The sequence below is a fragment of the Oncorhynchus gorbuscha genome, linkage group LG19 (assembly GCF_021184085.1).
Source record: "Oncorhynchus gorbuscha isolate QuinsamMale2020 ecotype Even-year linkage group LG19, OgorEven_v1.0, whole genome shotgun sequence".
Classification (NCBI taxonomy): Eukaryota; Metazoa; Chordata; class Actinopteri; order Salmoniformes; family Salmonidae; genus Oncorhynchus; species Oncorhynchus gorbuscha.
In genome coordinates this window covers 9,616,075-9,629,599 of record NC_060191.1, presented here as the reverse complement: position 1 = coordinate 9,629,599, position 13,525 = coordinate 9,616,075, and the positions used below count along the sequence as shown (strand labels likewise).

Sequence of the window (13,525 nt, the reverse complement as noted above, 5' to 3'; positions counted from 1 at the left end):
CCTGTTGTCCAGACCTCAGACAGTCTATGTGGGTGTTATAGGGTTCAATTCTCGGGCCGACTCTTTTCTCTGTATACATCAATGATGTTGCTCTTGTTGTTGGTGATTCTCTGATCCACCTCTATGCAGACGACATCATTCTGTATACATCTGGCCCTTTTTTGGGCACTGTGTTAACAAACCTCCAGAAGAGCTTCAATGTCATTCAACACTCCTTCCGTGGCCCCCAACTGCACTTAAATGCTAGTAAAACTAAATGCATGCTTTTCAAACGATCGCTGCCCGCACCTGCCTGCCTGTCTAGCATTACTACTCTGGACGGTTCTGACTTAGAATATGTTTTACATTTGCACACACTGTATTTAGATTTTTCTATTGTGTTATTGACAGTAGTGTTGTTTGTGTCGCACTGCTTTGCATATATCTTGGCCAGATCGCAGATGTAAATAAGAACTTGTTCTCAACTGGCCTACTTGGTTAAATAAAGGTGAAATATATATATTTTTATAGGTAGTTGTTTTTTGCATAAATCATCCAGGAGGATCCTCTTGATGGGGCTGTCCATATCGGCAGACTGTGATATGGCCATTTCTTGGAGAGACTCCTTCCCTCCAGGAGACTGTAAAATATGACAACACCACCCACAACGGGTGTTGCTGTGCAGCTTCGATGTGGGACTCTTATGCTTCTCACTTTGCTTGGTGAGGTAGATTGCTGCTATAACTTGATGACACCTCACATACCTAACCATTTCCTTGGCTCTCTTGTAGAGTGTATCCATTGTTTTCAGTGCCATGATGTCCTTGAGGAGCAGATTCAACGCATGAGCAGCACAGCCTATGGGTGTGATGTGAGGGTAGAACTCCTCCCCTTTAATTATTCCTTGCCCACGAACATTCAACCACCCATCAGAGATGACTGCAATACAGTCTGCTTTCTCTATGATTTGCTTGACCTTCACTTGAACTCTGTTGAACTCCGCATCCAGCAAATTAGTAGATAAAGCATGTCTGGTTGGAGGGGTGTATCCTGTGCGAAGAACATTCAGAAATCTCTTCCAATACACATTGCCTGTGACCAGAGGTGAACCAGTTGCATACACAGCTCGAGCAAGACATTCATCAGTATTTCTCTGACTACGTTCCTCCATTGAGTCAAAAAAACTTCCAGGAGGACCATGAGCTGTTGCTATGGATAAGGCGTCTCATCATTTTCACCTCGAATAGGAGTAGAGGTACTTTTGTCAAAGATTGCTTGTTGTGAGCACAGAGGGAACGTTATTCACTTTGCCAGATGATTTTTCATGTTTGTTGCATTCCTCACATACAGTGGGGCAAACAAGTATTTAGTCAGCCACCAATTGTGCAAGTTCTCCCACTTAAAAAGATGAGGCCTGTAATTTTCATCATAGGTACACTTCAACTATGACAGACAAAATGATAAAAACAATTCTACGGAAAATCACATTGTAGGATTTTTTATGAATTTATTTGCAAATTATGTTGGAAAATAAGTATTTGGTCAATAACAAAAGTTTCTCAATACCTTGTTATATACCCTTTGTTGGCAATGACAGAGGTCAAACGTTTTCTGTAAGTCTCCACAAGGTTTTCACCCACTGTTGCTGGTATTTTGGCCTATTCCTCCATGCAGATCTTCTCTAGAGCAGTGATGTTTTGGGTCTGTTGCTGGGCAACACGGACTTGCAACTCCCTCCAAAGATTTTCTATGGGGTTGAGATCTGGAGACTGGCTAGGCCACTCCAGGACCTTGAAATGCTTCTTACGAAACCACTCCTTCGTTGCCCGGGCGGTGTGTTTGGGATCATTGTCATGCTAAAAGACCCAGCCACGTTTCATCTTCAATGCCCTTGCTGATGGAAGGAGGTTTTCACTCAAAATCTCACGATACATGGCCCCATTCATTCTTTCCTTTACACGGATCAGTCGTCCTGGTCCCTTTGCAGAAAAACAGACCCAAAGCATGATGTTTCCACCCCCATGCTTCACAGTAGGTATGGTGTTCTTTGGATGCAACTCAGCATTCTTTGTCCTCCAAACACGACAAGTTTAGTTTTTACCAAAAAGTAATATTTTGGTTTCATCTGACAATATGACATTCTCCCAATCTTCTTCTGGATCATCCAAATGCTCTCTAGCAAACTTCAGACGGGCCTGGACATGTACTGGCTTAAGCAGGGGGACACGTCTGGCACTGCAGGATTTGAGTCCCTGGCGGCGTAGTGTGTTACTGATGGTTGGCTTTGTTACTTTGGTCCCAGCTCTCTGCAGGTCATTCACTAGGTCCCCCCCCCGTGTGGTTCTGGGATTTTTGCTCACCGTTCTTGTGATCATTTTGACCCCACAGGGTGAGATCTTGCGTGGAGCCCCAGATCGAGGGAGATTATCAGTGGTCTTGTATGTCTTCCATTTCCTAATAATTGCTCCCACAGTTGATTTCTTCAAACCAAGCTGCTTACCTATTGCAAATTCAGTCTTCCCAGCCTAGTGCAGGTCTACAATTTTGTTTCTGGTGTCCTTTGACAGCTCTTTGGTCTTGGCCATAGTGGAGTTTGGAGTGTGACTGAGGTTGTGGACAGGTGTCTTTTATACTGATAACATTTACATCATTTATATTCAAGTCATTTAGCAGACGCTCTTATCCAGAGCGACTTACAAATTGGTGCATTCACCTTATGACATCCAGTGGAACAGTCACTTTACAATAGTGCATCTAAATCTTAAAGGGGGGGGGGGGTGAGAAGGATTACTTATCCTAACAAGTTCAAACTGGTGCCATTAATACAGGTAACGAGTGGAGGACAGAGGAGCCTCTTAAAGAAGAAGTTACAGGTCTGTGAGAGCCAGAAATCTTGCTTGTTTGTAGATGACCAAATACTTGTGTTCCACCATAATTTGCAAATAAATTCATTAAAAATCCTACAATGTGATTTTCTGGATTTCTTTTCTGATTTTTTATGTCATAGTTGAAGTGTACCTATGATGAAAATCACAGGCCTCTCTCATCTTAAGTGGAAATTTGTATTTGCAAATGTACACAGCTTTTCCTTCTACATTAGCTGCAGTGAAATGTCTCCACGCATCAGATATTGCATGTGGCAATATCCTGTAAAGATTAGAAACAAACGAGTAAAAATAAAATTAAAATACAATTCCATGTAGAGAAAAATAGTTATCCTCTTTGGGTTGGGGGGCAGTATTGAGTAGCTTGGATGAATAAGGTGCCCAGAGTAAACTGCCTGCTACTCAGGGCCAGAAGCTAAGATATGCATATTATTGGTAGATTTGAATAGAAAACACAGAAGTTTCTAAAACTGTTTGAATCATGTCTGTGAGTATAACATAACTTATGTAGCAGCCAAAAACCAGAGGACTAACCGTTCACTAGCCGTTCTCTGTTTGTTCAGTGAGTTCTCATTGGCAAACAATATTTCTTAGGCACTAGTTTTCAGTTCCTACCACTTCCACTGGATGTCACCAATCTTTGGAGTTTGGTTGAGGTTATTCCTTTGTGCAATGAAGAAGTACGGCCAACTAGGAAATGGGTTACACTGTTGAGAGTTGCGCAAGACTTGAGAAAAGTAGCTTTAGTTTCCTCTCGTCCTCTATTGAAAACAGATAGACCAGTCTTCAATTGTATCGATTATTAACGTCTAAAAATATCTAAAGTTGTATTACAAAAGTAGTTTGAAATGTTTCAGCAAAGTTTGCAACTTTTGAGATATTATGTTGCGCAATTTGGAAACTGTTTTTTTCTGGATCAAACACACCAAGTAAATGGACATTTTGGATATATATGGATGGAATTAATCGAAAAAAAGGACCAAATGTGATGTTTATGGGACATATTGGAGTGCCAACAAAAGAAGCTCGTCAAAGGTAAGGCATGTTTTATATTTTATTTATGCGTTTTGTGTAGCGCCTGCAGGGTTGAAATATGCTACTCTTTGTTTACTGTTTTGCTATCATCAGATAATAGCTTCTTATCCTTTCGCCAAAAAGCCTTTTAAAAATCTGACATGTTACCTGGATTCACAACGAGTGTAGCTTTAATTTAGTATCTTACATGTGTGATTTAATGAAAGTTTGATTTTTATATAATTTTATTTGAATTTGCCGCTCTGCATTTTCACTGGCTTTTGGCCAAGTGGGACGCAAGCATCCGCTATACCATAAGAAGTTAAACTGTTTGAATGATGTCTGTGAGAGTAACAGAACTCATATGGCAGGCAAAAACCTGAGAAAAAATCCAACCAGGAAGTGGGAAATCTGAGGTTCGGAGATTTTCAAGTCTTTGCCATCCAATAGTGTAAATTTGTTCCGATTGCACTTCCCAAGGCTTCCACTAGATGTCAACAGTCTTTAGAACCTTGTTTCAGGCTTCTACTGTGAAGGGGGAGCGAATAAGAGCTGTTTGACTCATGGGTCTGGCAGAATGCCATGAACTATGTCACGCGTGCAGCCGTGAGAGCGAACTGCATTCCCTTTCATTTCTAAAGACAAAGGAATTGTCCGGTTAGAATATTATTGAACATTTATGATAAAAACATCCTAAAGATTGATTCTATACATCGTTTGATGTGTTTCTACAAACTGTAATGGAACTGTTTTGACTTTTCACAAGTGCCTGCACCTTGTAAATTTGGATTTGTGAACTAAACACGCAAACAAAAAGGAGGTATTTGGACATAAATTATGGACTTTATCGAACAAAACAAACAATTATTGTGGAGCTGGGATTCCTGGGAGTGCATTCCAATGAAGATCAAAGGTAAGTGAATATTATAATGCTATTTCTGTCTTCTGTTGACTCCACAACATGGCGGGTATGTGTATGCCTTGTTTTGGTGGCTGAGTGCTGTACTCAGATTATTCCATGGTGTGCTTTCGCTGTAAAGCTTTTTTGAAATCGGACAGTGGTTGCATTAAGGAGAAGTAAATCTTTAATTCCATGCAGAAACCTTGTATTTTCATCAACATTTATGATGAGTATTTCTGTAAATTGATGTGGCTCTCCGCAAAATCACTGGATGTTTTGGAAGCAAAACATTACTGAACAAAACGCGCAATTGCAAGCTGAGATTTTTGGATATAAATATGAACTTTATCGAACAAAACATACATGTATTGTGTAACATGAAGTCCTATGAACGCCATATGATGAAGATCAAAGGTTTGTGATTAGTTCTCTCTCGATTTCTGCGTTTTGTGACTCCTCTCTTTGGCTGGAAAAATGGCTGTGTTTTTCCCGTTAACAGGATCTCAGGCGTAAGAAGTTAATCGAACTGCTTAAACAACTCCTTTGTAAGATACATGTTTTAAAATGAAACATGTATGGAAACAGGTGAATTAACACTCAGTTAGCAGGCTCAAGCAAGCTAAAACCCACATGGTAGCAAAAACTAACTAGCAGAAACTGTTAACAAGTTAGAAATGATTTAAACACACTTTGCTGTAGGCTACTAAACTCAGCTAAAAAATAAACATCCCTTTTCCAGGGCCCTGACTTAAAGATGATTCATAAAAATCCAAATAACTTCACAGATCTTCATTGTAAAGGGTTTAAACACTGTTTCCCATGCTTGTTCAATGAACCATAAACAATTAATGAACATGCACCTGTGGAACGGTCATTAAGACAATAACAGCTTACAGACGGTAGGCAATTAAGGTCACAGTTATGAAAACTTAGGACACTAAAGAGGCCTTTCTACTGACTCTGAAAAACAAAAGAAAGATGCCCAGGGTCCCATGCCTTAGGCATGCTGCAAGGAGGCATGAGGACTGCAGATGTGGCCAGGGCAATAAAATGCAATGTCCGTAGTGTGAGACGCCTAAGACAGCACTATAGGGAGACAGGACGGCTGACCATCCACGCAGTGGCAAGCCACGTGTAACAACACCTGCACAGTATTGGTACATCTGAACATCACACCTGCGGGACAGGTACAGGATGGCAACAACAACTGCCCGAGTTACACCAGGAAGGCACAATCCCTCCACCAGTGCTCAGAGTGTCCGCAATAGGCTGAGAGAGGCTGGACTGAGGGCTTGTAGGCCTGTTGTAAGGCAGGTCCTCACCAGACATCACCAACAACGTTTCCTATGGGCACAAAACCACCAGCTGGCCCAGATGGGACTGGCGAAAAGTGCTCTTCACTGACGAGTCGCGGTTTTGTCTCACTCGGGGTGACGGTTGGATTCGTGTTTATTGTCGAAGGAATGAGTGTTACACTGAGGCCTGTACTCTGGAGCGGGATCGATTTGGAGATGGAAGGTCCGTCATGGTGTCACAGGATCATCAGACTGAGCATGCTGTCATTGCAGGCAAACGCTGCGCGTTAAAGGGAAGATATCCTCCTCCCTCATGTGGTACCCTTCCTGCAGGCTCATCCTGACATGACCCTCCAGCATGACAATTCCACCAGCCATACTGCTCGTTCTGTGCGTGATTTCCTGCAAGACAGGAATGTCAGTGTTCTGCCATGGCCAGTGAAGAGCCCGGATCTCAATCCCATTGAGCACATCTGGGACCTGTTGGATCGGAGGGTGAGGCCCAGGGCCATTCCCCAAGAAATGTCTTGCAGCTGCCTTGGTGGAAGAGTGGGGAAACATCTCACAGCAAGAATAAGGGCAATCTGGTGCAGTCCATGAGGAGATGCACTGCAGTACTTAATGTAGCTGGTGGCCACACCAGATACTGACTGTTACTTTTGATTTTGACCCCATCTATGTTCAGGGACACTTTATTCCATTTCTGTTAGGCACATGTCTGTGGAACTTGTTCAGTTTATGTCTGTTGTTGAATCTTATGTTAATACAAATATTTACACGTTAAGATTGCTGAAAATAAACGCAGTTGACAGTGAGCGGACGTTTCTTTTATTGCTGAGTTTATTTACTAGTTAATAAAATATATTCACCCCACCCAGTATTGTAATCAAATCTTACCAGAAAGCATGTTGTCTTTGACTCAGACAGTGTAGTAGTGTGGGCACAATAGCATCTCATTAGTGTGCAAGATCTTGAGAATAAGCTGTACATGTAATGGAAGAGTGGACTGCACGTGATGGTAGAATGCACTGTGCATGCAGAGATTTGCAATTGCATTGAATTGGAGATAGTTTAACCAAAATATGTCACAAAACCTAGAATTGCCTTGTGTATCCCACAAAAAATGTTCCCAAAAAAATTCCCATGGGCAATTTCCAGAAATCTACCGGAATGTTTCCGACCCTTTGCAACCCTACTCATGATACAGAGGAAGTGTTGGTGAAATGTTGACAATATATGTAAGATGAATCTGTAAGACAACTCGGACCCAATTTACAAATTACACTCCAAAATAATGACTTCCCTTATCATTTCTATATTTAACTTCCAGGGCCCCTGAAGTGAACAGAACACAGGGACACTGACCTGAGGTAGACCTCAGAGCGGGCACATCCAGAGGGGTTGACAGGCAGGTCCTCCTCTTGGCTGATCTGTTTAAAGAAGCGGAAGGCGTGGCTATGGCAGCGGCGGGCCCCCTGGAGCTGCTCCACCAAGAAGACCACTGTGTCGTGGAGCAGGCCCAGCATACGGACACCTGTCATCCCAGAGAAGGACAGCTGCCTAAGCCTTGCCCCTGCCCGCGCCTCCTGGACACAGTCTATCACTGCCCTCCAGGCAACTGAGGAGGGAAAGGAGGGGGCAAAGAAATAGAGAGAGAAGAGTAAGATGTGAGTAACACAACATAACACACAAATGTAATACATATGGAAATTAGCCTACATTTTGTGCTAGATGGTTTATTACACAAGTTAATTCTAGCCAAGTACGAGAACAAGTATTTTTCATAATCTTATGTTTAGTCACATGTAGAAATAGTGGGTATTTGTACAGAAATCATTGCCTTGAGTGTTGGGAAATGTAATAATTTCTAAACGAACACTCCACAAATAAGACACATGCAGTCTATTCATTTGCCCTTTCCTCCCTGAAACCTCACCCTCTATGCTGTCTGCCTCCACACTGAAGCCGTCATCGCTTTTGATTTCGAAGCGAAGGTGGGGCTGGTCTCGGCTGGGGGGACACTCATCGTCCTCGTCTGATGGCAGCAGCTCATCATCTGAGCACGATACAGCACCTGGCAGGATGGAAATACCACAGGCTATTTTCAAAATCAGGCACACTTGTTTACAGGTATAAGAAGTATCATCAGTCATCATCCTCCAAGTCATCGTCATACAGGCATACTGTTCATACGGTACCATTACACATAAGTACCTGAGTATTTGTTCCAGTCAGTCAGGGCACTGCGGCCCACTGTGTCCCAGTTCTGTTTACCTATGTCCCCCCCAAATCGAGGTATAGACAGGCGGTCCCAAGGCCCTGGCCTGTGAGGAATATAACAAGAGAAACACTGAAATCGACTGGATACAGGCTGAATATCACTTACTGTATTAGATACACACTTTAGGGCAGAAATGCAGTGATGACAATTGGAGAGCATCGTGCCAGACATGATCTTATCGACACTAAAGAGAAGAGGCCCACACTGGAAACATGAGCGACGTGCCAATTTGAAAATAAATAATATTTCAATATGAATCTGACTTTTGAGCATAGTTGCAGATGTAGCAACTTAATCACTTTTAAATGAAAACGGAACTCTACAGGAGACTCACTGGCCATTAAACAAAGGCATGACTATTCTTGTATTATTCATTGGAAATAATATTTGTACATTTTGTCTCATTACTCATTTCATTAGATCACTGCCCTGAGAAGTTCCAAAAGACTAACCTTGTGCTTTCAGAGTCACTCAAGTGCTCCTCCTTTAGCTTGTCCAGGTCCAACACACCTTTCACCGTTGGGGTTTTAATGCGAACACCCCCAGCCCTGCTGGAGACAGCAGCAAAGCTGTCTTTGGGTACCGACAGGTCCTCCTTAGCACTAGGGGGCTCTGGCTCTAGGAAGTCTGTCTTGGACTTCTTTGTAGCACCAATGCGATCTGAAAGGGAGGACACCCTCTTCATACGGACATGGGCGCGAGAAGGGCGGGGTGTTGAAACAGACAGTGTGGGGGCTGCGGGCTCGGGTTCGATGAGTAGTCCTGGGGGCAGGACCACAGATTTCAGGGAAGGGTTGTTACGGAATGTGGAGGGACTCAGTATGCGCGGACCGGTCCGGTTGGGGGTGTAGTTACTGGCCATGGCTTGGTTGATGATGGCTTGAGCGCTCTCAGTCTTGGTCATGGAGGAACTCCCGTCCTGACCAGCAAACTCAAACAGGTCTGCAGCTTTGTCAGACTTCTCTCTCTTAGAAGTTGTGGAAGGTTCTTTCTTCTTTCTGGGTTTCTTCATCCCTGGTATAGCTCCATCTGCAGATACGCTTGCGTTCTTCCTGGGTTTCTTGACCGCAGTTGCTGCCACTGTCCCATTGCTGTTATGAGTGAGCAGTTGAGTGATGGTACCTGGGTTCTGAACCACAGGTGTGGCCATCCTAGGGACATGGGTTGGCATGGCAGTCCCTGTAACTGGGGTGGACATTGTACCAGCTGCTGCCAAGGTGGCAGACAGGGCATTGCTCTGAAGGAGGCTGGCTATCTGAGTGACACAATTATAGGAGGGACAGCTCTGACTGGGAAGCTGGAAGGTGTTGCTCTCTGGGTTCTTCACAAAGATCTGGCCCAGGCGGTTGACCAGTAGAACGTGAGGTGTAGGGTCCACGTTAGGACCACCCACTTCCTTCACAGTAAGGATAGCGTGGCCAGGTAGTCCCTGAGTTAACAACGGCTGTTGGGGCTCCAGTGGCGGCCTGGGGGTGGAGAAGTTGATGGAGATGGTGTGTCCCATGGCAGCTTCCTTCTGCAGAGACGTGGAGCTGTATCCGTTAATCATCACAGGGGCAGAGGAGGGCTGAAGTGAAGAGAGCATGGGGTGACACTGGGTGGATAGAGCATCGGAGAGAGAGGATACGGAGGGAGAGGAGGATACAATGGTAATTGCTGTGGAGACCATGGCCTGGGATTGTGTGGAGAATATAGGCAGAGAGACAGATCCATAAGATGGGAGCCTGACGCTTGATGTTGCAGATAAAATGGGATCAATTTGAGAGGACAAATGTGGAAGTGCACTGTCTGGAATAGGTGCTGATAATTTGGTACAAAAGGTCTCCATGGGCGGCAAGACTGTTGACCCTTGGGAGGATGTCAGGGGTTGTAGCGAGATGCTACTGAGAGGTGGCCTTGAAGGGTTAAAGCCAGGCAAAGAGGACTGCACAGAGGGACTCATTTGTAAAGGGTTCATCTGTGCTACGCTGGGGTTAGGGAAGTCCGAGGAGATAAGAGAAGAGGGTTGAAGAAGCTCCAACAGGGTGCCCTGACTACTGCTCAACGAGGGAACTCGTGAACTCTCTGTCAAGTGGTTCATGTAAATGGCAGATCCATCTGTGGGCGATACAAAGTGGCCGCTGTTAGAATCCAAGAAGAGGTCTTTTGGGTCTTGAGGCTGATGGGTTTCCATGGGAGCATCAACCTGGACAGGGACCAGCTCAGTGAAGCAAGTGCTGGGGGAGGGAGGATCACACCTTTCAAGAACAAGTGGAGCCCCAGGGACAAAGTCCAGACCGGAAACTTGAAATAAATCCTCTGGGTAGACCGTATCAGGCACCTTAGTATGGACAAAGTCCAGCAGAGTTCCTTGAAGGGGTGTAATCAGCACTGGTTTGTGGGAGTCTAAGGAGGGGACTGAATTATTTTGCTCTACAGGAGTTGGGAAGGTGTATAACTGCAGGGGAGTAGTATTCACATCAGCAGGGCTGTATGTTGTGGAAGGGTCCACTGCAGCTGGTCTTCGAGCTTCTGGTGAGATCTCAGTTGGCGCAAGGGTCACACTGTCCAATTCAGTCCTAGCTAGCTGTGTGGCATTAAAGGCTTTGGATGGATCATGGGGTCTATACGCTGGGGGAGGTTTTGTAGCGGGGAGGAAAACTCTGGTTGTAGACTTGAAAGGGTTGCGAAGGGGTGACTGATCTGGGACAGGGCTTCCAGGGTCTGCACTTAGACCATTTGTTGTAATTTTTACTTCAGGCAGAACATGTGTTTGAGCTGGGTTCTGAACTTGACTGGCACTCTTCAGTTTCTGAGCCCCATCTGTGGTTGTCACGCTGGCATCACTCTCAGTCCCATCGTCCACACCGTCCAGCTGAGGGATAGATCTTGAAGAGGGAGAGGCAGGAGCCTGGGGTGGGTCCCTGGCGCCTGTGCGACTGACCACAGTGTGCGAGAAGTCAAAATAGTGCTCCATGTCCTCATCAGAGGAAGTGTTTCCCCAGTCTTGCCTGGTGGATGCAGTTGAGCGGGTCAGGGCTGTACGGGTCTTCCTCTTGCGAACCTCGGGCTCCCAGAACTCCTCTTGGTTGTCATCGCCCTCCACGTCTATCTGTGCACCACAGTTCATGGCCACTCCCTCATTCACTAGCGTCTCCTCAATCTCAAGCTCAGTCTTCAACTCGGAGACCAGGGCCACGTCAGAGTCCTCGTGGAATTGTGTGAAAGAGCCCCTAAGTGGTGAGGCGCTGTTAGGTGCAGGGTTATCCTCCGGTTCTGGGGAAGCCAGGAAGTTGTGTGGTACCTCCACTGAGTCTGACTGGTTCAGGTCAAAAGACAGCCTGGGTCTAGGGGAGTGCTGGACGGTTGGTGAGAGGGACAGGCAAGGGAAGCTGCCCACACTGTCTTCCCACGGTGGCTGGGGAAAGAGTCCTGAGGTAGAGTGAGTCATGTTCCCGGGGCATCGGGCAGAGGAAGCACTTCGACCTCCGACAGGGCGGGCAGAGGTCAGGAGGATATCAGTAGCGCCGAGGGGAAACAGCGGAGAGGAGGGTACGGAGGCCTTGGGATGCATGGAGCCCCCAGTGCGGAGGGTGATTAGTCCCGATCCAGTTGGAGAGCCCAGGGGTGGGGAGGACATGTCCCTGCGGGTTTGGGAGTGGGGGCTGTGGCGACGAGGCCTGCGTGTCTCCTCCAAGTCACTGATGGTCAGGATGTGGTGGGGTTTGGACTTGGTAGCTCCTGCAGAGGAAAATCAGATAGCAGTGAGACAACGGATTTCTGGGTAATATCTAGAAATCACTCAAAACCTGACAATTGTCTTTTTCTTATTAGAAAACAACATTAGCCAACCACGGAACAGTTACCTGGGGAGGGAAGAGGCCGGAACAGTCCTCCAGCTGGTCTCCTGATTTTGGGCCTTGCCCCATGGTCAGGTTTAGGGAGTGGAGCTGAGAAGCTGGGAGTAGTGGGTCGGGAATGTGCCACATCAACCTCTTGGGCATCAGATTCTAGAGGTGAAACAACAACAACTCTGTTTCCTATGCCACGTCTAAGTCTTGCTAATATCCACGTTGCAGTGTAAGAAAGCCAACAGTCACATTAATATATATACTGAACATAAATAGCAACGCAACATTCAACAATATCAAAAATTTCATTGAATGACAGTTCATAAGTCAATCTGGCTATTTAAATGCATTAGGCCCTAATCTATGGATTTCACATGACTGGGAATACAGATATGCATATTTTGGTCAGAGATGCCTTAAAAAAAAAAGGTAGGGGCGTGGATCAGAAAAGTATTGGGTGTGAGCACTATTTTTGCCTCATGAAGCGCAATATCTACTTCACATAGAGTTCATCAAGCTGTTGATTGTGGCTTGTGGAATGTGGTCCCCTCTCCACTTAAACGTCTGCATGAAGTTGCTGGATAGTGGCAGGCACTGGAACACACGGTTGTACACGTCGATCCAGAGCTTCCCAAACATGCTCACGGAGTGACATGCCTGGTGAGTACGAAGGCCATGGAAGAACTGGAACATTTTCAGCTTCCAGGAATTGTGTACAGATCCTTGCGACATGGGGCAGTGCATTATCATTCTGAAACATGAGGTGATGGCGGTGGGTGAATGAATGGCACGACGGGATCGTGTCATGGTATCTCTGTGCATTCAAATTGCCATCAATAAAATGCAATTGTGTTCGATGTCCGTAGCTTATGCCTGCCCATACCCGCATGCCACGATGGGGCACTCGGTTCACAACATCAGCAAAACGCTCACCCACACGTGGCCATACAACATGATCTGCAGTTGTGAGGTCGGTTGGGCATACTGCCAAATTCTCTGAAACAACTTTGGAGGCAGCTTATGGTAGAGAACTAAACATTCAATTTTCTGGCAACATGTCTGGTGGACATTCCTGCAGTGAGCATGCAAATTGCACGCTCCCTCAAAACTTGAGACATTTGTAGTATTGTGTTGTGTGATAAAAATACACATTTTTAGAGTGGCCTTTTATTGTTCCCAGCACAAGGTGCACCTGTGTAATGCCCATGCTGTTTAATCAGCTTCTTGATATGCCACACCTGTCAGGTGAATGGATTATACATTATTAATAAACAAATTAGTGCACAAAATTTGAGCTAAATAAGCTTTTGTATGTATAGAAATTGATATAATATTTAATT

General features: G+C 45.2%; 1 protein-coding gene across 3 annotated transcripts in view; it reads right to left on the bottom strand.

The window, feature by feature from the left end:
* The window catches only part of LOC124005299 (histone-lysine N-methyltransferase 2A-like), an 80,488-nt gene that overhangs the window by 13,761 nt on the left and 53,202 nt on the right, over positions 1 to 13,525 (bottom strand). For all 3 annotated transcript variants that reach the window (XM_046314428.1, XM_046314429.1, XM_046314430.1), the window contains exons 26-30: positions 12,201 to 12,344; positions 8,808 to 12,075; positions 8,289 to 8,398; positions 8,011 to 8,148; positions 7,440 to 7,692 (exon numbers count right to left, since the gene is read on the bottom strand). In XM_046314428.1, the coding sequence (XP_046170384.1) occupies positions 7,440 to 7,692; positions 8,011 to 8,148; positions 8,289 to 8,398; positions 8,808 to 12,075; positions 12,201 to 12,344 (3,913 nt within the window). The remainder of the gene's footprint in view (positions 1 to 7,439; positions 7,693 to 8,010; positions 8,149 to 8,288; positions 8,399 to 8,807; positions 12,076 to 12,200; positions 12,345 to 13,525) is intronic.